At 38.9% G+C, this 27,575-nt stretch overlaps 1 protein-coding gene, 1 long non-coding RNA gene and 1 pseudogene across 5 annotated transcripts; all 3 read right to left on the bottom strand.

Moving 5' to 3' along the window:
• Positions 1-346: 346 nt before the first annotated feature.
• Positions 347-4,037, bottom strand: LOC147518162 (FRIGIDA-like protein). Of its 3 annotated transcripts, none has more exons than XM_086590092.1 (4): positions 3,053-4,014; positions 1,702-1,877; positions 1,550-1,615; positions 347-1,443 (listed from the first exon to the last, which is right to left on the bottom strand). In XM_086590092.1, exons 1-4 carry the CDS (start codon positions 3,942-3,944, stop codon positions 1,306-1,308), a joined length of 1,272 nt encoding a protein of 423 aa, XP_086446218.1. In that variant the 5' UTR covers positions 3,945-4,014; the 3' UTR covers positions 347-1,305. The 3 variants fall into 3 exon arrangements, with proteins under 3 accessions (XP_086446218.1, XP_086446216.1, XP_086446217.1); XM_086590091.1 differs by having other exon boundaries at positions 1,142-1,467; XM_086590090.1 differs by lacking the exon at positions 1,550-1,615 and having other exon boundaries at positions 347-1,125; positions 3,053-4,037.
• A 1,457-nt stretch (positions 4,038-5,494) lies between these two features.
• On the bottom strand, positions 5,495-10,524 carry LOC147518161 (small ribosomal subunit protein uS13z/uS13y/uS13x-like; annotated as a pseudogene). The gene is made up of 4 exons (XR_015211719.1): positions 10,433-10,524; positions 10,224-10,362; positions 9,343-9,516; positions 5,495-5,835 (listed from the first exon to the last, which is right to left on the bottom strand). The product of XR_015211719.1 is annotated as a small ribosomal subunit protein uS13z/uS13y/uS13x-like (transcript).
• A 509-nt stretch (positions 10,525-11,033) lies between these two features.
• On the bottom strand, positions 11,034-12,641 carry LOC147518160 (uncharacterized). Its single transcript, XR_015214008.1, has 2 exons — positions 12,508-12,641; positions 11,034-11,217 (listed from the first exon to the last, which is right to left on the bottom strand). It is a non-coding gene; the product is annotated as an uncharacterized LOC147518160 (long non-coding RNA).
• Between the last annotated feature and the right edge of the window lie 14,934 nt (positions 12,642-27,575).

Raw genomic sequence — 27,575 nt, 5'->3', positions numbered from 1 at the left:
AACCATGCTCCATCATCAGAAACCATATGGGATAGATATAGTTCTGGTTTTAAAAACAAGCTCAGATCACGAGCCAGTAATCCCTCCTAAATCGCCCTGAGGAATCAGGAGATACATTTTCACATTTACATAGCGATCTGCCAAGTCAGTATCAATCATATATCCAATTAACAGGGGTTTTGATATAAATGGAGCGAACTGAACCATTCAAAGAACCTGCAAATACTGACAGATTAATTTACCCCGTAAAAGTGTCTTCTTTTAGTAGGAACCCTATCTTTTAATAGAAAAACTGGAGGAAAACAGATACCAGCCCCAACACAGTCCCTGCTGCAAGACAAAAACATAAACTTACAGACGTGCTCCTGAAGTTTTTATTAGAGCTAAACAGTCATAACTAATAGTTCACACAACCACCTACAAGTTGAATTAAAACTACAAATACAGGTTCAAAATTAACAAAGACATAATAACACACATGGCTAGTGGCTACGATAGGTAGTTAGTGATTGGTTACAAACAAACCACTAAGAGTAAATGAGATTGGGTCATCATCAGTGTCACCATTTTCCAAGAGTTATCACGCTGTGAGAGTGTTCAGCATTGTCAGATTTCTCACTTCTATCGGTAGTATGCCTGTGGGTAGCCTGCTACTAAACCATTGCCATACCCTCCATATGCCGGATAACTCAAGGGAGCTCCTGGGTATGAACCCCCAAGCATCGCCGGAGCAGCTTCTTCTGGAGAGTACACAATGGCTGGTGGGCTCCTGCTTCCATACATGGAGGGAGCATGCTGTCTTTCGTAGCCATAAGGTGACACCGCAGATGGGTATTGAGAATGTGGTGGTGAGGGCACATAGGTAGGACTTCTTGCTGGGAAAGAAGAGACATATGCATTTGTCAGACGACCAGCCTTGGCTGGAGGCATGGGACCACAAGTGCTGGCACGCGTTCGCTTGTTCGCAGGTACTGCAGCAGGCTTTTTCTTGTCAACTTTTGTCTTCTCGAGCTGCTCAAGACGTTTACGAAGACCTTCAGAAGGGAACTCAGCCTCCAGTTTGTACTCTTCAATGCACTTGATGACAGCCCGGAGTGCAGACTGTTCTTTGCGTCCTGCAAGGAGCTGCAACAAGCATCAGAAAAGCATCAATCTCTTTGTTCACCTCTAAGGAGCAAAATAATGCACAAATTAAATCTTCTGCAATTAAACAAATTATAAGTTGCAGATTAGCAAAATATCCTCGACCAAAACTGTCATACAAGTGAAGAAATTTCAACACACGAGTTTCAAAAAACTGGGAAGCTATTTTGACAATACTACACACTTCCCTGTCCCTCGATTGGAAGGGGTCTTCCCAATGAAACTCAACTCATTAAGTATATGCATCATTTTCCAAGATCCCAGCCAGTTAAAAGAGAAGCCGGTCAAATTTCGGCACAGCTTGCAGAAAAGAAATAGGTAGAACTGTAAAAATAGTCGATAATGATAATACTGAAAATTCATCTAAACTTTCAGGTGCACAACCACAAAAAGTCTTTTGTTTTACCCAATGGTAATATTCTGAGCAGAGCACCATGCTGTAAAACTTGTAATCTGTCCACTCAAAATCAATCTTCAAAGAAGGGACTGTAAGTTAATTTTTATACAAATATCTAGGACTAGAAGTCCAAATTTGGGTTCACGAGAAAAATGATGTACCAGAGCTCGGCCAGCATTGCTGCGATCCTCCAAAATAGAAGTTGCTGCCGTCCTTGAGTCTTTCAGATAAGCTTTAAGAAGGGGGACAGGGGGGAACTTGTCCACAAGTCCCACATCAAAAGTAAAATGTACAGCATCGACATGTTGTCCCTTGCTGATCAATTCTTCAATCATGTCTGCGAGTCAAGGCAAACTTCACATTCTTCAAAATGGAACTGAGTTTAGTATTTTAGAATGCATACTCATCATTTGAAAGAAATTAACTCATGCCAAACTAGTACATAACAGAAACAGAACTGGAAGTCGTCAATTTTGAAATAACTAATATCTAATGCATTAACATGACTAAAACACTTTTACCAAATCAATTAACCAGATTATACCGATCACATTTCCTGGTGTAATGCGATCCAACATGATTTAAAATCAGTTGAACCACCTGAAAGGAAACATACATGACGCATACAAAACAGATGCAGCAGTCCTTTATGAAATGCAAAGATGAATAGAAATTTCACCCGGAGAAGGGCTAGCATTCATATGAGTTCATGAAGCAAAAAAGAAATTATTAGGCCCTCTTGAGTAGAGCGTTTCTCTGGAATATTACAGCAGTTACAAGGGAATTTGTAATTCCTCAAAGCTGAATTACCTGCAAACTATTGACTGAAACTTCCTTGACCCCAGCCTCATCCCCAAATGTATATCAAAATATTTCCTCTAATCTGCATTATGCATGCCTTGGGAGTTCTAACAATTCTATTTCTATCATTTCCTTTATGGTCAGCAATGAATTATAAGCCCAAAAGCTCCGTCACCACAGGGATCCTTCCCCAGGGATAGAGCAATTAACCATGACCACCTCAACAAGTATCATGAACATGTTATATCCTTATTCTGGTCTGTAATTTTTCTACCCCAAGCTTGTAAACGTCTGTGAAATAATCGTCTTTCGGTACCAACATACTATCTACATACTAACTTATTATCACCTGGAATTCTGGAAACAACTAAATTGGCTAAGATATATATCAGTATGTTTGACTCTGTCGCAAATTCTACACATTACACAACAAAAATACACTTTCAAGGATGCAGTTCGTGCAAGGCAATATCCTGACTGGTCACTCTAACTTCTAACTAAGATCCCTTATTGAGATCCCCAAACAAGTAGTTGAAAAACCTATATACTCCCAACCTATTCTAGTAACTCTTGTATTCGCTGATTAAAGTTATGCAAAGCAGATCAAGGATCATACACTAATTTTCTTCGCATAATGAACCTTACTAACTTGAGTTTAAACATAAAGTAAAATACAATAGATGAATGGAGCAAGAATTAACAGAATAATACCGGCCATTTTATCCTTGAGACCAAGCGAAACAGCAAGCTTAGGCATCTGCTTACGCCACGCAGAACCCACAATGAGTTTCCGATACAAATTCATATCTTCCTTTGACACAATTCCAAAAGTCACCAAATGCTGCAAAAAAGTATGCACATCCGGTGTCTTAACATTCTCAATTCCCCCACGCTGATCCAAACTCTCCTTCCAAACATCTGCAATCTTCCTCGCTCGTTCCTTCATCTTAGGAGTCACCAAAGGTCGCGAATTCCCCAAAACAGGATCAGCCACAACTGGAATAAGCGATTCCAGTACCAAAACACAAGCCCAACCCAAATCATTTGACCTCTCACCACTCTTCCCATCCCTCTTATCCACTGGAAAAACTTCCGAAATCGCTTCCAACACAAACTTAGCTGGATCAATACATTCCGCTAACGCCACCGGAATTTTCACCCTAAGCAAATCCAATTCCTTCTTTTTCCCAGTAACAAACTTCCAAAACTCACTAAAATCCATCTTAACACAAAAAGATCTCAACTTTACACCCAAATCCTCATCATTCCCTTCATCCCCAAGTTTCTTAACTTCAATTAAAGCAGCTTTTTCATATTTCTCAACCATTTTAACAGCAATTTCAACATGTTTATCAATACTAACTTCACGTTTCTCTAAAACAGTTAAAGATTGTTTAGTTACAGTATCTAAAGATTGAATCTTTACCTTCAATGCTTCAGATTTCTTCTTTAGATCTTGTTCTAGTGAAGTGAAATGATCTGACAACTCTTTCCATAACAAAGTACAACTTGTCATTAATGATGTTTGTTTTTGAAACTCTTCAAAACTTGGTGTTACCATTTCTTCAATAATTCCTCCACCTGGAATTGCAATTGAACCCATTTTTTGAAACCCTAGCAATTTTGAGGAAGGGGAAAAAAACAAAGGAGTGAGGGAGTTAGTGGGGAAGGGAAGATAAAAGTTGGTAAAGTGTAAAAGATGGAGGGAAAATTGTACGGAGTGGTTACGTGGAGTAATTAGAAAATGACACGTGGAGATACGTGACTTTAAAGAAGGTGGGTATGTTTGGAAAAGTAGGAGTGTGAAGAGTGATGTTCAGGTGAGCGCGGAGTGCGGAGTGTTTTTTAACTAACGGTTTGTGTACGTGTAATGCCGACATAGAAAAGGAGTAGAGTTGGAAGTTAGGTGGATAAGGTGCTACAGCGTTTTTAAAGTTTTTTCTTCCTTTTTGCAGTGTGGTTTTAAACTTTGAGTAGTACATGTCATTCACTTTTCTCTTATCAATAATCATAATGGACGTAAACATTCTTTTATATATTAGTTAGCTACCTAGTTCATTATTACGCTAGTGGGACGGCACATGCCATTTTTACTCTTGTTTTTAAAAGGAAAAATTAATCCCACACAACATCACATTACTTTCTTTTATAATTATTAAAATTAAAATATATTAATTAGTGTAATATGTAATTTTTATAATATTTAATGTTATAAATAATATAAAAATATAACTTATTTATTTAAATATATAGTTTTACTAATTTTTATTATTAAATAGTATAATTATTTATATCAATATTTAAAAACCAACTCGTTTATGACGGTATTTTTATGTTTTTACTACATATTTTTTAATAGAATCAATAAAAAATGTGTGTAAATAGTAAATTTTTTAATAATCAGAATGAAAAACCGGAACCGAAAATACCTGCTAGGAACCAGTGGTTATGAATAATGTTCCACAATTTTAAAAACCAGTATGAAACTGCAAAATTAAATGGTTTTTGTGTTCCTCTTCTTAAAAGAGAACAACAAATAGAAGCATATTAAGTTACATCCTCATTACAAGTTTAGAACTCTCAGTTCATATCAATTGCAATTGAGAAGAGAATTGAAGAACATGTACTATGTTTCCCAGCCCGTAAGAAGACCTTTTTTTCCCGCTAAATTGTAGGAAGACCTCTGATTCTCTGAACAACAAACTAGATGTCTTTTGTGATGGAAAGTGAACAACAAACTAGTTATCTTTCTATCAGCAATTAAACACTTCTCTTTCTCCCTTGGCACAACGGCAGGGTTGCCAATCTTTTCTCGGGAGGTATAGGATTCAAAGCGCAAAAACAACTTCTGGTTGGGGGCAAACTGCACTGAGGATTAACACTAGGATTCCTTGTCTGAGTGAAGATAAAGAAAATATAACAAACGAGAATCTCCAGTCATTGAAGATTCAAAATGTCACGGCTAATTTTCTTTCAGTAATGAGTCTGCAACAAGAGTTGAATTTGACTAAACCTTTCATTTCAAAAAATGCATAGATTTCTGAAAGTTTTGGTTAGACGCCTTGCAGACTTGCAGTGGTCAAGAACAATGTTCTTGAGACGTCCACCTTTCAAGGGGTGCCCTGACAAAATGAATGAGGTCATAAGGATAAATGATTTTAATATGTGGAGAGTTTCTTCTAATTTCGCCTTAGGAGTTAGGACATCAGAAAACTTCAGATTCAACATTAGACATAAAACTTGACACAAGAGTCTTCACTACTTTACCATCAAAACAAAATCACCACTTCATATAAATTCTGACATCAACAACCTTCAAAATTCAAGTCCAAGAACAACCAAAAATGGCATCAGGAACACTAAATCCCAAGTAGCAGGTAAGCCAAATTCATCGCTTTTTGGAGACACCAACAGTTTTTCCCCTCCGACCAGTAGTCTTGGTGTGTTGTCCACGCACCCAAACACCCCAGTAATGACGAGGACCACAATGGTTCCTGTACAATAAGGAAAAGATGATCTTAGTTGACGTCCAAAGAAGATAAATAAATAACGCACTACTGATACTAGACAGTCAAAAACAAGCTGCCACTCCACCATCACATTCACATCAATCATGACATTAGATATTGGAGAATATATTAAAACTGAACACAAAGCACGATGAATTTGCTATCAAGAATATGATAAATTGCTGTGTATATTTTAAGCGAACAATCTAAAGTTACATTTAGGACCATTTATAAGCTCTAACCTTCCTTTTGCAAAATTATTTGAGTTCAATTCGAATCTGCTTCCCCACATTTGGGTTGTGCTTTTCAAAACTCCCAAAAAGTTACAAACCATTGGAATTGGTTTCAAACAAACCCTAAAGGCAGATCAAAATAGCATTAAAGGCAGTTGAGGATACAAGGCTAGGCATTTGCAACCAAACTTCAATCCCAATGTTTTGGCAGTGGATTAGTTCAAGACTTCAGGAGCCGACAGCCATACAGAGTAAGTAAATATTCAGCACAAAGAACATCCAAATCAGTGATGAGAACCTATATACTGTCACATAAGGCAGACAAAATCCCAACATAATTTACAAGTAGAAATCAGGACGACATTGTCTCAAAAAATGCGATACCAAATAGCAATATTAATAGAATAGAGGAGAGGAGAGGGGAAACCAATTTCAATTGCCAAGACAAGAAAATCATACTACTATGCAGATTAATATCATGAGATGGCACCAGTCAAGACAAAGAACGGAATAATAGTCCAAATAACCCATCTGGGTCTGCTTCGAATCAAATGAAACAAGAAGATACATTGTTAAATTTAAAATGTAATGGCCAGATACATCTAAAACTAATTGTAGAATGAAGAAACCTAAATTTAGTCCTCATCAAATTGCACTAATTTAAAATATTTTGTGAATCTTGTTCTCATAGAATGAGATTCACTTATTTTATTACCAAGTAAAATACACTCAAAATGTATCCACTGGTGTCCCATGTGCATTTCCTTAAAAATGTAAGTCAAGAACAGTATCATTTTATTCCCTTTTGTTCTTTTTCTCATATTAAGGGGCCTTTTGTTTTTTGAATGTGAAACTGACTCAGACTCTGACTGGTTAGAGGGAGAAGATGTTAAGTGGTAGCCGGACTTTTCACGATGGAGAATTTGATGGAGAGAAAACTCTCCGTGATGGTGTGAACATCTGAAGAAACTAATCAGCTTCGTTTTTCTGCTGATTTATCAATCAGATTTTATCTCTCTTTGTGGAGAGTTTTCTCTCCACCAAACTTTTCATCTCCAACATCCCTAATATCTCAAGACTTCTATCTCCAATCAACCAATCAGATTCGGACTCATTTTCAAACACAAAAATCTAACGGCCTCTATGTATATATTGTATAGTTTATAAACCAGTCACCATGAAGGTGAAGTTTATCAGAGTAATAGCATTATGCATCAAAAAAAGTCTGTTAGGCACAAATATAATTCACATTTTCAGTATGCTAAAATGTATAATTTCTTCAATTACTAGGAATCATACAGAAAACTGAAACACAATTAACTAATAGAAAAAAAAAATAACAATAATAATAATAATAATAAAGCGAAAAATATGGGTTGAAAGCTTAGCGACATAAGCTGAGAGCCTAAGACCATACTTTACAAGTATCACATGCAGAGACGCAGTATCCCCTAAAGGTATGGCATTTTATGAAATGACTTTCCCATTTCCACCATTTGTATTGTTTCTAAGACAACAAGTATCACATTCAGTATCCCCTAAAAGCATGGCATTATATGCAATGTTCTAAAAAACACTAGGCGGTAGTTGGACGGTAGGGGAGCGCCTAGCGCCTAGCCCGTCTAGGCGCCTAAAAGCATGGCATTATATATTTATATGAAATGGCTGTCCCATTTCCACTGTTTGTATCTTCTCTAATACTAACTCCAACCCATCACCAAACAGCTATATATGAGGGAACCCACCTCCAACCATCTAGGTATTCAGTTACATTGTTATCTGCAAAACCGTATATCCCTATATTTTAGGCTATTTTTAAGGATGAGTTAAAGGGGGTAGCAGCAGATGGTACAACCTCACAGGCCATATGAGTTGGCATATAAACCATCCTACTCGAGTCAAACTCCAAATCATTTGGCGTATCGGAATCTTAGTTCAATTTTATATAGCTGTTTTTCTAATATGTGGCTTTTTCAAGATTCGTATGTCAAGTCATCTAGTGTGTGAGCCTTTGAACCTTTGGAGATCGAAATGCCATTTAGTTATCAGTATTGCAGGGGATAGCAGCCATTTACTGCTACAGTTGGAGTTACTCTAATAGAGAAAACTTTTGAATAATCCGTTTGAAACAGAAGAAAATTTTAGGGCAGTTCTCTGAATTGAAACACAACAAAGGACATGTCGAACCTTGAGGCTGCCACAAGAAAACTATAGGCCGGGTGAAATTGAGTACTCGCATATAATACTACGCTAAGACCCATTGGATCGGCCATTATCAAACCCATCAAACTAATAAACAAGGAATCGGACTCACTTATCTTATTGATAAGTGATGCTAAGAAAATGTTATGAGTTGACAAAATACACCACATACACTGAGAACCAAATCACAGATGTCCTACATGCAAGTCCTTTAAAACTCTCATGGTAATCACGAAGAGTATATTTTTCTTTTCATTTACTCTTTCCTCAGATTAAGTATATACAGTATAGATTATAGATCCGTCAGAAAGAATGTGAAATTTATTGGAGTAATAACATTATGCATCAAAAAGAAAGTCCCTTCAGCACAGATGTAATCACATTTTCAGCATTCTGAATTGTACAATTTCTTCAAGAACTAGAAACTGTACAGAAAACCAAAACTCGTTTAATTAATAGAAGAAAACAACAAAACTAATATGGGTTGGAAAAATTAGTGGCATAAGCTAAGACCATATTTAACAAGTATCATATGCAGTATCCCCTAAAGTTATGGCACATTGTGAGATGCCTTTTCCCATTTTCGCCGCTGGTATCTTTTCTGGTAAGGATAAATTTTCTATAATCTATTTGAAAAAGAAGAAGAATTTAGGGCAGTTCTCTGAATTAAAACACAACAAAAGACATGTTAACCCTTGAGGCTGCCCAAGAAAACTATACGCCGGGTGAAATTAAGTACTCGCATATAATACTATGCTGAGACCCATTGGATCGGCCATTATTAAACCCTTTCATAGTAAAAAAGTGAAAACAAGGTCTATGTAACTGAGTAGAAGGGGTTTAGAACATTAGAACTTATTTATATGCCTGCAGCAGAACACAGTGGCTAATAGGATATATATAATATAGAAACAAAGATCCCTTAAATAGAAGGCTATATTATGTGAGCACAAGTATGACTGGCAAAATCTAAATATTTAACCATAAGAATTGGGTTTTTTTTTTTTAAATAATAATATATAATACAGTTTGCTTGATATAAAAAAGCAGAACGAACCTAATCTTCTTCAGCCATTCGAGATCATCCCTCAGTTTCATGTCCAGAGCATTGGAGACAACCTGAGAATACCTTCCATCTTTGTAATCCTTCTTCCTGTTCAAAAACCAATCGGGGATCTTGAACTGGCGAGGATTCGCAACAATCACCATCAAGTTCTCAAGCTCACCAGCTCTGCACCATCATTAAGCCAATTTCAGAATATTGAAAATGATAAATGGTTCATCACTATTAAGAGAATAAAATGTATATAATATAGCAAGACGCAGACAACTGAACGCGTCAGCCAGTCTCTAGAAATAGTAAAATATATATTACGTCATTCATCCCACCTTACAACCCAAGCAAATTGTTTGATCCCCAAAAGAGTAAAACATGCCCTTCTCTCCACTAAAATGTTATTTATGCTTGTTCCTTAATAATATGTAAATGGCACTCGACCACAAAAGGATATCATTATGCACAGATGCCATGTATGTTTGTTTGTACATAGCAGCTCGTACTAAATTTAAAGCTTTCCAAGGAGGGAGTATATGACTGAACAATTACCTTAAAATCATCTCACAACACCATTCTAAGAAACATTTCACTTAACAAAAAACGGGTCTACCCATATTCAACTCCCTCCCCCTCTTTTTCTCAACCTTGTACCATCGTATGTTGTCATCTGGTTATAGAAAAAAAATAAATAATCCTATTTGTCTATTATAGTTATCTCTGACAAAACTTATCTATACTACAAAGGTTTTGTTCCATAGTTATACAAATACTAACAACCAAACCATACCGGCCAATGCTATTAAACTGTACAGGCATTTGAGCACTAGCTATAATGGAACTAAAAACACGAATATCAGCTCACTATGGAAAAAACAAAGTACCTTTTGTTCTGTTCATGTCGACATCGGCTTTCTTACAAACGACGACCAATACCTTTGATAGAGAAGTCAAAGCAAACAAGATCTTTTTTTTCCCATCCACATTTGTGTTCAGAACACGTAGATTGTGTTGGAAATCTTCCTGCAAAAGACAAATATAATTATTATTTTATAAGTGAAAGTAAGTTGCTTTGAATGGAAACTTCACTCACCATGATCAAGGTTTCTCTCTGACATGGCTGGTGAAAAAAGGGTTAGGGTTTTGGGTTTTATAGATGGGCTTTTTAACTTGGGTGGGTCAGCCTAAGCCCGACCCGGTTCTAAACATGTCCAATGGGAGCTGCTAAAAGGTGCCACATACCCACTTTTAGCTTATCATAAGTTGTAACATCCATATTTCCAAACTACTAGCCAATTAGTCCGCCTGCGGCCGGACCTGCTACATTGATAGTTCACGATGAACAATTTTTTTTTTTATCATACTATAAACAACTACAATACAACATTACCTACCCTTACTTGCCATTAGTTGCATTACCTACCATTGGCAGAGTATTGACTGACCTTCCTCCTCATAAGCCAATGTGAAACGGTCGGTATCGGCATAAACCGCATGACTATTTGGGAGAATGCATGTGTTGATCGAAGTTGTCTTTCGACTTTTTTCAGATATGAAGTTATTTATCGGGTATCAATTACTTAAAAAGAGATAGTAATCCTTTTCAAGAAATGGAAGCTAAATTGGTGAACATAACATGCTTTGTATGTCTTGGGGTGCATGATGTGTTTAAATAAGACAAAAGCACCATAAAATTTTAGAAAGTGAGATATATTTCCAAAACAATGTATTAGCACCATTGAAGAAAATTTATGCTTCTACAAAACATATATGCATTACAATAACACGCAAAATTGTAATTCTTCTCTGCCTCTCTGCATGAGCTTTGTCGATCTCACCAAAGGCAAGAGCCTTGGCTTTTCCCTCTTTTGCTAGCACCTGAGACAAAGCGTGTAACAAATTCAGTCATTCAAAGTCTACTATGCTACCTACGCATCAGTCATTGTGTACTAAATCAATCCATTATGCACTACACCCAAAGCTAAACTTACTTCAAAATGCCCATTTTTTCTTCAAAGTTTATTACTAACCTTGAAGGCAATTCGTTTCTTTGATGGGGTCAAGAGGCAACCTTCAATTTCTAATAAATAGTATTTGTAAAATGAATTATGGCAATTTATTTCTTTGATGGGTGAAGAGTGTTTTTCTCTTTTTTTTAGGTGAAGGAAGAGGCGATCGAAGTTGAGCAGTTTTTTTTTAAGCTGGAGAGAAATAACATGAACATGTGTAGAAAAACTACGGCAGAAATTTCAGGAAACAAAAAATGACAAAATTGCGGACGAAGGGCATGAACGGCGGCTCATCAAGCCTCTTATATAAGTAGAATAGATAATGATATGATAACTTGCAATGAAGATCAAAAGAGAAGAACCAAAATCAAAAGAACAATTGCTCCAAAAAATCTGACCAAAATCAGACAAATTAAGTTAAGATAATTAAGAACTCGGCTTACGGATACCAGCTACATGGGGGTGATTGTCTAATCCTACCCTTTCTTCACCAAACAATTACCCATATAATTTTAAATGTTTGGTTCACCAATGATATGAACACCATATTTTAAAAGATATTATTAATTGCCTCAGGATCAGGAGACATGCATAGATTTGTATGGTGTTATATGATCTAAGTTGCATGCTACACCATTAACAAACACATTGTTCACTTTCAATTTGTCATTTTTTTTTCTTTCAATACAAAATTTTGGTTATTTAAAAGCAAAATGAAGGTTTGAACATGATATGAAAAACATTTCGTAAATAAGAAATAATTATCTAGCTAAGGATTGTGAGTCACAAATGCGGGGAAAACTCCGTGTGAGTTCATCTTTGGAATGAATGCAATGAGGGGTGAGTGGGGCCTTGTGTATTATCCATTTCAATTGCAAAGCAGAAAAGGTGTGAGATAAAGAAACTTATATCTTTTATATTAGACCTAATAAGAAATTTATATACACTAAAATGAGTTTCTACAAGTTCAGTAACTTTGCAATCTCAGCTACTAAATGGCCTAAACACGTAAAAAGATATGTGGGCTAATGTTGGCTAGAGAAGTCCAGGATCATCATAACACAATTAACTGCAGTCCATCAAACTTCTCTTTCCCTACTTTGATATCTATATACGCTTTTGAAAAATGAGGAAAAGAAAGTAGAACAAAATGCTTTACCTGTGGGTTTGGAACATATATATTGCCATCTTTGTACTTCATTCTTGTTGAATCATCAAGACCAGTAGCACCTCCAACAGTTCCCTAGGCATTAAGAGTGTATCCAGCCGGATTAGAATAACTTCCAAACCTTGTTGGAGTGCCCGTAGGAATTGGCTTATATTGTGATGCTCCATACTTGAGGCCACGGGGCAAGATGTGAACTACCTCGGCATCGCAAGTAGCCGTTACCATTCGAGGGATGAGGATAAGCGAGGATTGTTAGAATACCCGGCACACCCATATAAGGCACATAAACCGGAGAGAGGAACCGACCGATGCGACATGAAATTTGGGAAATGAGAGACATGAACTTGTGGATACAATCGAGGAACTGGTTCTTTGTTGAAGCATTGCAACCGAGGATGCAGATATCTTTGTTTGCCACATGTGAATTGAAGGCCTGTTATTCAAAGAGCAACCTTAATAAGTATGTAGCCATAATTTATGATTTTACATTTTACTTGTGAACATAAGGTCGATCTTGGGAAGTTTTTATTTGATTGTTCCTTCTTGTTCTTTTCAAATTGTGTAATGAGCAGGTTAACTTGCTAACCCCGTCATCTAATATTCGACGTGGGAGTGATGTGCAATGGTGTGTCAAGAATGCGGGAAGCTAGTGAAGATGCACACACTCGCATACGTATTTACTCACCTCTCACGGAGATGGTACACCACGCCACGCATTGATTAGATCCATCGATGGCACGAAAGGCATTTCATAACCAGTCTGATGATCATATGCCTGCTTGCAAGACATAAGAAGAATCATTAATAGAAGAGTCATAATAATATCATTAACTCACTATCCCTAATATTAAATACTATGAACTAATAGAAGCTGTCAAGTAAAAATCATAAACAACAGCATATGATAAAGACCATCTATGTTTTATTTCATAACCGGGCATGCTACATTGATAGTTCAATGCTCGCCTATAATATACATTCCAATAAGGTTTCCCTATTTTTTTCGGTAGTCAACATACTATAAATATTAGATATTAGAAAGTAGAGGATGTAAAGATGGTTTATCCCCCTCCAAGGCGTTCAACAACCAACTTGGTGGTAGGGTAATCCACTCAGAACGTTGGGGTGTTTGTAGATCTGTGGATCCACTTAATAGTTAATACAAAAGTAATCAAAAGCTTGAATATAATCTAAGGCATCCACCAGTCTTCTTGAAGACCATGAGATGCTAGCTTCCTTCCTTCCCTTCCAAAAAACTGTTTATTTGTTGAGCATCAATTTCGACTTCTATTGAGCAGAATTTCCGGCACCATTGTATTCCTTTGAGTGCTCCTTGGCATTTTCTGTATTGTGCCGCCTACGGAACATGTCTTCTCCATTAGGTGCTACCTTACCAATCATATGTTTCAGTAAGTGGTCAAGAAACCCAGTATCCCCAATGTCTTTCCTAGCCTCCACCCTCACTGTCTGCCGTGGGACTGGCTTCCCAAAAACAGCTCCCTTTTTCTTTAGGATTTGCATCATCAACAGCTCTCCACTCTTGTACCTTCCTCTTACAACAACACTAACCAAGACAAAAGCAAAACTGCCAAAGGCTTGGAGTATCTTTTAAATCTAACTACTTGAGGAAACCATAACTATTTGTCTTCTTTCACACAATTTGTTTGAAAGAACATGACATTGGAAAATTCAAGAATACACAAAACCTAGATCGAAAGCAAAATCAATGCCAACCCTCACTCAATTATAAAGTTCGGTCCCGATGACATGTCTTTTAACTTCTTGGTGTGATATGGGACTCAAATGACATCCTTCCATTTGGCGGTGAAAGAGTAAATGTGCTATGGAACGATCAATGGGGTTGGTATCGGTTTCCATATCCACGAACCTGCATAAGTTCAAAATTAGGAAGGAATAAAAATGAAAAATAATAAATCAACTTAGTTGAAGTACAGATTGAGCAGTGGGGAAATCCATACGCTATTCCTTATGATGCAATGAAAAGAAGAAAACAAAGTGAACCATATAATGCATGAGTAAGAGCACTATTTAGGCTACCAACGATGATCAATGAGAAAAAGCATGCAAGCTAAAATTGGAGAACCCCAAGAAAGGACCCACCACAAACTCATCACGGTGACTACAACTTAGTTTCCTCGGGATGATCGGTGATCTCAGTCCACCGAAACAGCCCATTGACTTGTAACACCAGCTCATTCCTAATCATGGACGACAATTGCAATCTTTTTTGTGCATTGGATGAGCAGAGCATATGTGATCTTTGCACCACATATACCACGATGGTGCATGAAGTCGTCGATATTATCGCTGGTCCAAGACCGAGGTGGACACACGGACTTCAAGCAAACTAAACGGCTTTAGCTTTTTCCATTAGGCAATGGACTCTATCCATGGCGGCGGTTTTGGTGACGGACGGCTTCGAATGCAATAGATTGCCCAGACTTGCATACAAAACTGAACTTAATCAAATTAGGAAGAGCAAGTCGTTCCCTGATTAGATGAAAGATGTCTTCCGGAAAATGGCTCCAATTATCCTCTGTCAACTCCATTGTTGGGATATTATCCTCTGTCAACTCCATTGTTGGGATGGGGTTGATTCATGAAAACTCGTTTGTCAAAACTAATATAATTCTATATTTCTTTCTCGGGTAGGAAACTCGAAAATTAGGAAGGAATAAAAAACGAAAAATAATAAATCTAATTAGTAACTTTTCACTTTATTTGAATTTAGTTGAGAAATTTGAGAAATTTCAAGTGAAATTAGAGAATTGAGAGAGCTTTTGTGAAATAAGATAGATAACAAATATCTAAGTAACGAAAGATTTTCACCAAGGGGGTTTGGAGTTGATAGAAAGTCAATAGAGATAAAATTTAAGAATGGAGATAAGATTTAAAAAAGGTTTTTATCTACTTATCTATGGGCTACGAACAATTGAAATAGCAAAAAAATGGCGTAGAATTCATTTTTTTATAAAAAATCTGATGTGTTAGTCTCAGAGAAAAAAAGGGTGCTGACGTGGGTCACTGGGAGCATTCTCAACTACTGAGTATTAATGGTCTTTGATGCCGTCTTTTTGTTAAGTTATAACGGACTGTATAGTACTATTGTGAGCCTCAATTCGATCACAATAAATGTATTTTATATCAGTGACCGATCGAGCCTCGATAATCACAGCTAGTTTCGTGTATGTCATGCAACAACGAGAAGATAGGTAAGAACATGTTCTCATCGTCATTCATAATGTTCTCTTCTTCGGATGAGGAGCTTGATTCAGAATAAGTCATTTTGAATGTGATAAGAAATGTTGCAAAGTTGAGAATGATAAGTGTGAGGGACTAATACCCACATCCTATTGATATTACACACGTGTCCATCACAAGTGAAGCCACCAACCGATCTACACCAAGTCTCCTTCAGGTCGCTTCATTACACCACGCGCATCCATATCGCTTCTTAGTAACTCAAACCAAGATCACTATCTCTTCAAAGAGACCGTCCTACCAGTTCGACTATAATAGCGACCTCCAGAAAGTCCGCACTTGCTCATGCAATAACCAATAGTAACGGATGTCATAGATGTCACCATCAAGACCGGAGCTCCAAGTGCGCGCTCCATTACTCCACCACAACTTGCCATCATGGCTCATTAAATGGCCTAAAGTCCTGAACTTGACCGGACGCAGGAGAGGAGGAAGCGCAAGCATCTAGCCTATATAAAGAGAAGAGGAACTACGTCTGACTTGATTCTAGCGAAAGAACTTGATACGTAGGCAGTTCGCATCTAACCGAACTCAGTCAAATCATATACAATTCACATTCCCCTATCCAATCAAGACCTGTAAAGATTCACACCAAATCGAGCATTTACATTGGCGTCGTCTGTGGCTCGATTTCTTTAGAAAACCACAATCAATCTTCAAACTAACAAATCTCACTCCCACGAAGCATGAAAAGCCTCCAAAAACAGGTGCGAAATCTGGTCAGCCAGATTGGCACAATGAGCGACAGCATCTCCCTGCTCCGGCAGGAAAATATTGCACTGAAGAATCAGGTCGCAAATCAAAACCCGAACGAAAATCACCGCTGAGGACAGCATGAACAAGGTGAATCAACAAATCAACAACCTCTCCCAGCGGATCTAGCAAAGCACAGTGACGAAGGACGCCACTCAGGTTGTCCAGAAAATGCTGAAAACATATCAGGTGTCCCCCTTCACAACTGAGGTACTCAATAAACCCTCCCCACAGGATTTCATTTAGCCAAGGTTCGCTATGTATGACGGCAGCATGTAGCCCGCTACATTCAGAGCCTCGCACTCTACAGTGCACAAGAGTTCGACCACTTGCAATGCCGCCTGTTCCCTGCAAGCTTGAAGGACGGAGCTCTAGAATGGTTCTACTCACTGGAATCGAACTCGAAAGACAGCTTTGAGAAGCTAACTGATCAGTTTGCTAACCAGTACATCCATAACAAACGTAAAAAAGCTGACCTCGATTCACTCTTCCAACTGTCCTAAAAGAGTGACGAGCCAATCCGCTCCTTCTTAGGACGATTCAAGACAGAGCTACTGTCCATGGAGAGCAGTCTCAAGGAGTCGTTAGCTACCCTGGGTTTCACTAACTTAATCCGAAAAAACACTGGTCTATCCAGGTCGCTAATGGAAGAGCATCCTGAGACACTAGCCGAGTTGTACGCCCGCGTGGAAAAATACATTAAGTTGTAGGAAGGCATGGAGTGTGAAGAGCTGAAGAAGAAGAGGAGGTCACCGCGATCTCAAATGCTGCCCCATCTTCTAAGAAGCGACCTAGACAACAGGGTCAGAAGCCCAACACCAGCACTCACACCAGAAGAGAGTTTGTGGTGCTCACCAGAACTCTAAGTTACATACTGGAGAAAATATAAAAAGCTTCATATTACCGACCTGAGGTGAAACTGTCAGAGGACACCCTAGGGAAGCTATACTGCGCTTTCCATAAAACAAAGTGTCATGAGACCAATGAATGGCAGGGGCTAAAGCACTATCTACAAGACATCGTTAAAGCAAGGCATATCAAACACTATACTAATATTGCCGATGGCGACCTCAGTCACAAGCTGATGGCTCGCAGAGAACGAAGCCGAACTCCACCTCGCAACAACAACAGAGCTCGCTCTCAAGTTAGAGGCTGCTCTATAGAGCGATCCCGTCATGAGCGCCGCCAGCACTCCTCTGACAGAGACAACAACCAGACCATCAATATGATTACCTTCCAGGATAACTCTGTCACGTCCTCCAGGGAGAAAAAGAGATGAGTAGGCGCCCTCCAGGAAGTCTACCAGTTTTCTTCGCAAGTGGCCCCCATCCCCCGCACACAGCTGGCCGTAGCTCGGGGGACATAGCCTTCACTGAGGCCGACCTGAACAAGGTATGCCTACCACATAATGACGCCCTGGTTGTCCACATCAAAGTAAGCGACTGGACAGTCAAACACGTCCTGATCGACCCAGGCAATTCGTGCGACATCCTATTCTACCAAACCCTCAAGGAGATAAACTTGCCCAAGTCAATTTTGATAGATCCAATTACCCCCTTCTATGGCTTCAACGGATCTTGAGCTGACCTAATTGGGGATCGACATCATTATACCTTTCTTAATTGGGTCGCATGAAGATAAAGTCAGCATCAACACGCCCTTTAGCGTCTTGGATGTCAACTCCTCCTACACTGCCATCCTAGGACGGCGTTGGATCCACAAAATGCAAGCATTCCTATCCACACTCCATCAAGTGTTGCGTTTCCCTGGCCCTAGAGGTATGATGGAGCTTCGCAACAACCGGCTCGATGCTCACAAATGCAATCAGATACTCTCGGTCAACAAGCCCACTAGGGCTTCAATAAAAAAATAAGGGAGAGATCGCCAAATTCAAGGTTGTAGATGACTTAATCGCTGAAGTCAAGACCCTTCCTAAGGCTCCTCGCACCGATCTGCCAAAGGCCAACATTGGGGAATCGCTCAAGGAAGTCGCTTCACAAGTCAAGACCCCCGAGGTCGCCAAACAAACTCCGGAGAGGGAGGCACCACAAGAGACTAAGACCCTAAAGGTCACCTCTCTCACCAGTGCGGCAACTTAGCCCGAACTCAAGGAGAAGGTCAACCTAGGAACTGAGAATGACCCTAAGTTTGTTTATGTAGGAACTAACATTGATCATATTCTCAAGGCACAACTTGTACGCTTTTCATCTCTGAATAAAGATGTTTTTGTTTGGTCGTACATCGATGTCCCTGGAATTGACTCTAATATCGCATGTCACAAATTAAATGTCAACCTAAATGTTAAACTAGTTCGCCAGCGACCTAGAAAACTATCTTTTAGGTTCCAAAAAGCAGTTAATGACGAGATCGAGAATCTCAAAAAAATCGGCTTCATTAGGAAGGTAGAATACCCTGATTGGGTCGTTAATATTGTAGCAATCCCAAAAAAGAATGACACAGTTTGCCTCTATGTAGATTTTACTAACCTAAACCAAGAAACCCCTAAAGATAGTTACCCCTTATCAAGAATTGACCGATTTGTCGACCAGACCTGTGGACACAAGCTTTTGTCATTCATGGATGCTTACAATGGTTACAACCAAATCCCGTTGGTTGCTAAAGGCCAAGAAAAAAACCTCTTTCGTAACAGAGCAAGGCATTTACTGTTACAACATCCTCTCATTCGACCTCAAGAACGCTAGAGCGACCTATCAACAATTAGTCACCATTATGTTTCAAGACATGTTAGGAGACACCATGGAGGTTTACATAGATGATATGGTCGTCAAAAGCAAAAAAACAACAGATCATCTAGATCATCTTAACCATGCGTTCTCCTGACTACGCCGAACTCAAATGAAGTTGAACCCCGAGAAATGTCTCTTTGGAGCATCCTCCGGGAAATTCCTTGGGTATCAGGTCTCCCAACGAGAGATCGAAGCTAACCCAGATCAGATTCAAGCGTTCTTAGAGATGCTCGATCCCAAGAGAAAGAAATAGATACATAAATTATGAGGAATGGTGGCAGCTCGATCTAAACCGATTCATATCGAGAGTCTCAAACAAATGTCGCCCTTTCCTACAGATTCTCAAAAAGGGCGAATAGTTCTCCTAGAGCGAGCAATGCCACCAAGCGTTCTCCACTCTTAAAGACTACATATTAACACCACCCGTTCTAGCAAAGCCAACATATGGTGAAACACTGGGGCTATACCTAGCCGTATCTAACTTCGCTATCAGCCAGTCCTCTTCAAAGAGGAAAAGGGCATAGAAAAGTCGGTCTACTTCACAAGCAAAACATTGTTACCAGCGGAGAAAAAATACTCCCACCTCGAAAAAGTCGTCCTGGTATTGCTCTATTCAGCACGAAAATTCAAATCATACTTCCAAACATACCCAATCAAAGTGCTTACCGAACTCCCATTAAAAACGCCCATCCTCAACACCAGCCAAACAACTTGCATGGCCATGTGGGCAGAAGAGCTCGGTGAACATCACATTGAGTTCACACCCAAAACCTCTCAGAAAGGACAGGTCGTTGCTGATTTTCTTACCGACTTCCCAATTGACGACCTGAACTGGGAACCGGAGGCCGATATCCCTTCCACTAAACCACTCGATAACTTAGTCTGGTCACTCTTCGTAGATGGAGACAGCAATCCAAGTGGAAGCGGAATTGGGATAGTCTTAATGTCCCCAGAGGGCGCTATGGTGGAAAAGTCAGTTCGCATCGATTTTGCGATCTCCAATAATGAGGCCGAGTACGAAGCCCTTATCACGGGTCTTTTGAATGGCGTTGCAGCTGAATGTCCAGGAGATCAAGGTGTTCAGTGACTCACAATTGGTAGTTCGCCAGATCGCCAAGGAGTACACCACCAATGCAGATAACCTTTCTAAATACCTTCAAGTTGTTCATCAAATTATTCCTTCGTTCAAGAAAGCCTCCATCCACCATTTCCTCCTGGAAGAAAATCGTCACGCTGACAGTTTAGCTTATCTTGCTACCCAAACACTGAATTGCGACTCCAGGCAATTACTCATCAAAGTAATTGACTAATCGACTTACCAAACAGAGCACGTACTAGAGATTAGCGACCTATGCCCCCTCTCTGACACTAATATAAGTCAAACATGGATGCAGCCTATCATAGATTACATCCAGCTAGGGAAAACACCGGCAAATCGCACCAAGGCTAGACACGTTCAATACCAAATAGGTCGTTACTGCATAGTAAACGACAAACTTTTCAAAAATTATGCAGGAGGGTCAGAAAAACATCTGAGATGCATAACCCCAGAGCAGGGTCAGATGATTTTCACAGAAATCCATGAAGGAGAATGTGAAAATCATGCAGGAGGTCGCTCTTTGGCACACAAAGCGATCTCCCAAGGATACTTCTGGCCAAGAATGTAGATTGAGGTTAAAAAGTATGTACTGAAATGCATCAAGTGCCAAACGTTTGGCCACAACATCATTTAACCAGCTCGTGAACTGATCAACATTTCCAGCCCTTGGCCATTTCATATATGGGGCATGGATATCATGGGTCTATTCATTCCACAGAAAAGCACAGGCTTTCGATTTGTCCTAGCTACAACTAATTATTTCACCAAGTGGGTGGAAGCGATCCCATTGGCTCATGTCAAAGAGTCCAACAACGTCAAGAACTTCATCTGGACCAACATAATCACAAGGTTCAGTCTACCCCACACGCTGGTCATGGACAATGGCTCTCAATTTAAGGGTAAAATAGTTAAGGAGTTCTTGGCGAAATAGAAGATCGTGCATGCTTTCTCTACTCCCAAGTATGCCCAAAGCAATGGGCAAGCAAAAGCAAGTAACAAAGCAGTTTTGGAGAACTTAAAGAAAAAGATTAAAAAGAACAAAAGCCAATGGCCAATGCAGCTGGAGAACATTCTATGGGCTTATAGGACAACAGATCGCTCGAGTACAGGCGAGTCATCATTCTCGCTATGTTATGGCACTGAGGCCGTTATCCCTTCCGAACTAACAATCACAACGACTCGATAAGAGATTGTTGAATCTGGTCAGAACGACTCCGTTCTCGCTCAAGAAGTCGACCTGCTGGAAGAATGCCGCGACCTAGCCGCTATTCGAGTGGCAACTTACCACTAAACTCTAAGGAAGTCCTACAACAAACGAGTAAATCCTTGAAGTTTTCAACTTGGCAACCTAGTCTTAAAAAAGACCAACGACGACTCGAAGTTGGCACCAACTTGGGAAGGTCCTTGCATAGTAGAGCGAGTCGTTGGAAATGGAGCATATTGGATCAAAACTCAAGACGATCAACCATTATCACGTCCTTGGAATACTTACTTGTTAAAGAAATTTTATCAATAAATGATTTCATTTACACGAGTCCTTACTCCTATCACTATGCATACATTTCTTACTTGTATCAACACCCAGCATTCTCTCAAAATTCACAGACAGACGCGCAACATGCTTACTCAAGCTAAAACGCTCACTCGAGCTCCAAAAGTTACATAGCTCAAACACTTCTCGCTAATTGAGGACCTATACTTCTAGGATCAATTCTGCGTAGAACGCTCTCTAAGAGCAACACACTCACTCGAGCTCCAAAAGCTACATAGCTTAAACACTTCGATCTCACTAAATGAGGACCTATACTTCTGCGCAGAACACTTTCTAAGAGCAACACACTCACTCGAGCTCCAAAAGCTACATAGCTTAAATACTTCTCGCTAATCGAGGGCCTATACTTCTATGATCAATTCTGCGCAGAACGCTCTCTAAGAGCAACACGCTCACTCGAGCAGAACACACACCTGAGCTCAAATGCTACTTAACATTACAATCTTCTTAGGCGATACGACCTACATCTCTAGGTCCAACTCCAAGTTGAGTAGCCAGACAACATACAACAATATTTACACAAAAGAAGGAGAAATCAACAAACATAGAACAAGCTAGCATTTCATAAGTGCAAAGTGTGAACCGCCTGAACAGACTCAGGAAACCGATTCACAAACCCACCGAGCTGCCAGGCCATCCCAGAAAACCAGCTCAGTTAGAATACAATCATAGCAAAAACTGAACTGCCCAGAACATTCCGGGAAACCAGTTCGTCCAAGTATCATCACCAAAAAACAAATAATAAATCGAACTGCCCAGGCAAGCCTAGGAAACCAGCTCTATTATATCATAAAACTTTCACAAAGAAGCACATACTACCAAGAGAAACATTCAATCACAGCTGACAAGATCAAGAAATATTGGACAAATTTTCAGTACACAAAGGCTCCAAGTCGTCCCCCACAGTAACTCCACCCTCCACAACAGCCATAGAAGTATCTGCAACGTTTTGGTTAGGATGATTATCAATAATCTCTAGAGAGGTGGTAGCCAAGACAGAAACATCACATGCATCTTCAGGTACGTCTAGCTTTGGTGTATCCGAAGCCCCGCGTTCATGCTCTTCTCTCAAAGCGTAATACATTCTCTCCAGTTCAATATAGTCTTTGTCCAAAATCTCATAGGTGTCCTTTGCTTTCTAGGCAATCTCCTTACAATTTTTGGCATAGGCAGTCATTGTCTCCAGCTCAGCCTTCAGCCCTATTACTTCGTTTCCTAGAGCGATCTTCACCAACCACACATCCTGGTACTGCGACTTCATATCATCAAATTATTTCTTTTCTGCAGTACTAAAAAAATAGGCATTTTATATCGGTTAAAACCGATATAAAAGACTTACTATATCGGTTTTGCAGTACACTTTGAACCGATATAAATACCCCCAATATAATATACGACTATAATAAGTGTGTTTTACATATCTGTTACTAGAAATCCGATATTTTATAGACCTAAAATTATAGCATAAATTGTTGTAAAACCGATACAAGTGAAGTAACAATAAAACCGATATAACAAATATTTAGAATATCGGTTAGCATTGAGCTGATACAATATATATAATAAAATGATATAAAAAATCTATGTTTCATATCGGTTGAACTAGAGTATCATATCATTTTGTTTGTAACTGATATAAATTATTTTTATTTTAAGTAAAAAAAAATGCAATTCCAGAACCTGCCTCCAGCATTTATATCCTTGCAAAAGTACACCAAGATAAGAAAATTTTTACTTGTATTATTAAATTTTTTACTCATGTTCTTCATTGCCATGTAAAACAGAAATCTCAACACTAAACAAGTAAGCAAAAACCAAGCTTCTAGTTAAAGTGTTTATCAATTTTCATCTACAAAAAGTTAAAACTAAAGCAATAAAGCAAAGAAACAATAACAGAGCTGCATAAATGACTCCGCTGCATAAAAGCTTTGCATATTCGTTCCACCATGGAAAAACTTGAATACCACCTGGAAAGAAAAAAATGGAACACATGAACAATATATATGTCTATGAACAATATATACGTCTATTCAGTAGATTACTTTAACAATAAACTAACAGACTATTTTCTAGTGTTATTTAACTTAACCCTCTCGAACTTAAGGGGTGTGGGCAGGGGCGGACCCAGGAGAGGGCTACACCAGGCTTCAGCCTGGGGTCCATTTAGTTTAAAAAAAAAAGTAGTATGTATTGCTCCAAACTGCCCATTAGCCCAGCGAAAAAAAAACCAAACGTGAATAAGCCAGTGAATAACATATATATCTCTCTCTCTCGATTGCCCGGGGTCCGTTTTGTTTTAAAAAAAAAAGTAGTATGTATTGCTCCAAACTGCCCATTAGCCCAACGAAAAAAAAAACCAAACGTGAATAAGCCAGTGAATAACATATCTCTCTCTCTCTCTCTCTCTATTCTTCTATTCATATCTATAATTCTCAGATATTGATTATAAGGCTAAAGCTTTTACACATTAACTCGTTCAAAAGTATGTTCTGCTTATTATTATTATTATTATTACAATATATATCATTGAAATTTTGAATTGTTTTTGTTTTTAGAGAGATTACAAGTGTTATTGAATGGGAAGTGATGGAAAGATGGAGGAAGAGGATGTTTAAAGCATTCGCGTGATAGAAAAACCGAGCTGTTTGTTCAACTTGGAATTGAAAGCAAGTTGCCTGATAGTAATATAATTGTAATGTTGGGCTATGGTAGATTGATAGATGTCCTTGCAGTAAACAATGACTGCTATATCTTTTCTGTCTTCTCAAGTATTATTTTTGATTGTTGAATGCTGATATTAAATTGGCATGGTTAATGCTGTAAAAGAATCGGAGCATCTCGATTGGGAAGTAAGATTGAGGATTGCAATGGGAATAACATACTGGAGCACATTCATCAAATGAACCCACCTGTAGTCCATAAAAAATTGCACTCCTCGACTATATATTTGGCTGAAGATTATGCTGCCAAAATTGCACTTATTTCTTAGAAGGAAACAACCTTTCAAAGATATGGTAGATCTAACCCTGAAATCTTTCCAAGAGGATGACATTGAGAAACTATGTCAGGTGATAATATCTTGCATACATTCAGATCCAAACCAGAGGCCAAAAATGAGTGAGGTTACAGCTCGGTTAAGAGAGATTACTTCGATGGCTCCCGATAGAGCAACACCAAGACTTTCTCCTCTTTGGTGGGCAAAGCTAGAGATCCTTTCTACAGAAGCGAGCTAATGGCTGAAACTATACTTTTACTGCAGTATGGTAAAAATATTTTTCTTAGCGTTACGTGTGCAAAAAATTTAGTTGTCTGTAGGTAGATATTCCTTGTATCTCATGTGGGATGGTGATATGATACTTGTACATATATGAGAGGGAGATGTTTTGTTTTCCTTTTACTTTTTCCATTTCTTTTTGTCCCTGAGTGTAAAGTGGATGCGGAAGCGTAACACTAAATAACTTACAATACTTGGAAACACAGTTTCACCTCTCCTTTTAACGTTCATGATGTATGATATGCCAGATGTTTAACCCGGAGAGAGATTGAATTACTGGGTCCGCGCCTGGGTGTGGGCAATAGTGAGACTTTGATCTTAGGGCTTAGTTATTTAATTAGGCTAATAATGCACAACTTGTGTGTGTGTGTGTTAATAAACCGAACTCGACTTTTCAGTAAGAAGTGCATAATAATGAGCCAGAGAGGTTGGGAAACATCTGGGTATAATGGAGGTTATGCATTCAAGTGCAACTAGTTGCCATGAGTCACCAACAAAGTAGCTTTACAATAAAGAGTCTGATTATACCTTCTGTGCATGGCAATTGCAGGTCTGCAGCAAGTTGATGATGTCATGATGTCTAGCAGCAACTTCAAGCACTAAACTACATATTTTCGTGGTTCAGTAAAAGTAGATAACAAGAATAAGAACAAAAAGTGTATTAAGGTAACCTACAAGTACGAAGAGCAGAATACGTAATCATTATAATGAAATCAGAATACCATAAATCTGTGTGATACATCATGACGCCTATACATATTGATTTGATATATAGCAATGTCTTTTTGTGCGTGGGTAAGGTGGCCTACAGTTGCACAAGTGATCCTAGGGGCTAGTCCTTGGTCCTAGGAGACACTAGGTCCTCTAGACGTGAGCCTAGGAGGCCTTAGATGCGAGGACTATATATTGCCAAGATGATGAACCTAGGCAAGTATTTGGCAAAAGCGCACACTTACTTAGGCTTATCGTGAGCAGTACAATGAAGCATGCGTGTTCCTTGATCCAGGCTTCAAGTGCCAACAAAATGGGCTAAAGGATGATCATTATCTCAATTAGCGATGGCAGCCGCATGGTTGTGATCTTCCGTGGTGAGTGTTCATACAAAACATTGCTACGTTCACTAGTAAAACACCTGCATTATCATGGACTGTGAATAAGGCATCATCACATCGAAGTACAGAGGATGCCATGAGTTGGATACTGAAACTATTTCCATTATAGGTTCGGTTCTTTCATGGTTTTGGTCTAGTACTGTAAAACTGGAACAGAGACAATTGAATTCAGTTCCAAACTTCCAACACACGATTATAAATTAGAACAATGTCCAATAAAAATAAGAAACTGGACGTCGGACTCCCGTGAATGTCCATTCCTTTAACAAAATCCGTATCTTTGCTTGGCATGGCAATATTCTGATTCTTCCAATTAGCACAGAAGCAACGAACTTGAGACTCATAACATGCATACACTGACACTGAGAGCATTCTGATAAAACGCTTTTTACACACGTTATTTGGTTTTCAGTTACTTATTTCCTTAAGTCCGAGGTCCACAGTCCAAAGTCCGAGGTCCAGTCCAAGTCCAAAGTCCAAAGTCCAACGTCCGTATAGTAAATGCGTTTTAGTCAAGTTACCTTACTCCGTGGGATTGGTAGGATAGGTCGAGTAAGGGATCGCCCAAACCTTAGGGCTCGGATAGGTTCACAACCTGGAATTACAACTTAAAGTGAGTAGGATTTTAGGTTTCTTTTTAGTTGGTTTTAATTAAATTAGCGGTAATGTAAAATTACTACGGTGATTAAATATAGGTAAACAAAATGTAAGAAAAAAGGGGAGAGTTAATCATGCTCATGCAAGAATCATTTTTTCAGTTTTTTTATTACTAAATCACTACATCTCTAGTTCGTCTCGTTTAGGAGCGGACGCCGATATTGATCCCTAGTGCATGCCCACATCTCTAGGTCGCATTTCACTAGCATAAGGAGTTTCGATAATACCTCATCTACGGTATATTATTTTTCGCTCTTGGCACAAGTTCACATCAATTTGGGCCGAATTGGAGAGTGTCGACACACAGAGTCGTAGCGAGACATTTTGAGGTTAGCGAGAGGCGTATCTGGAGCATCGGCACTCAACTTTATGCGGTCTCGATCATTTTGGGACGGATGTTAATTCTATGCCTAATTCCTAAGTAGTGATTCTAGAATATTAACGAGTCAATCCGGATTTTTACGAGCAAAGATAACCCTCCCCAGGGGGGATTAGCTCATCATCATAGAAGGAATAATAAAACTTCTTTGTATACATTAAGTAAATAAATGCGGGACAGAAATTAACAAGAAAAGAAATGATC

Source organism: Coptis chinensis, chromosome 2 (assembly GCF_015680905.1).
Source record: "Coptis chinensis isolate HL-2020 chromosome 2, ASM1568090v1, whole genome shotgun sequence".
Classification (NCBI taxonomy): Eukaryota; Viridiplantae; Streptophyta; class Magnoliopsida; order Ranunculales; family Ranunculaceae; genus Coptis; species Coptis chinensis.
Note: the sequence above shows the minus strand (reverse complement) of the source record. Positions and strands in the feature narration are given on the sequence as shown.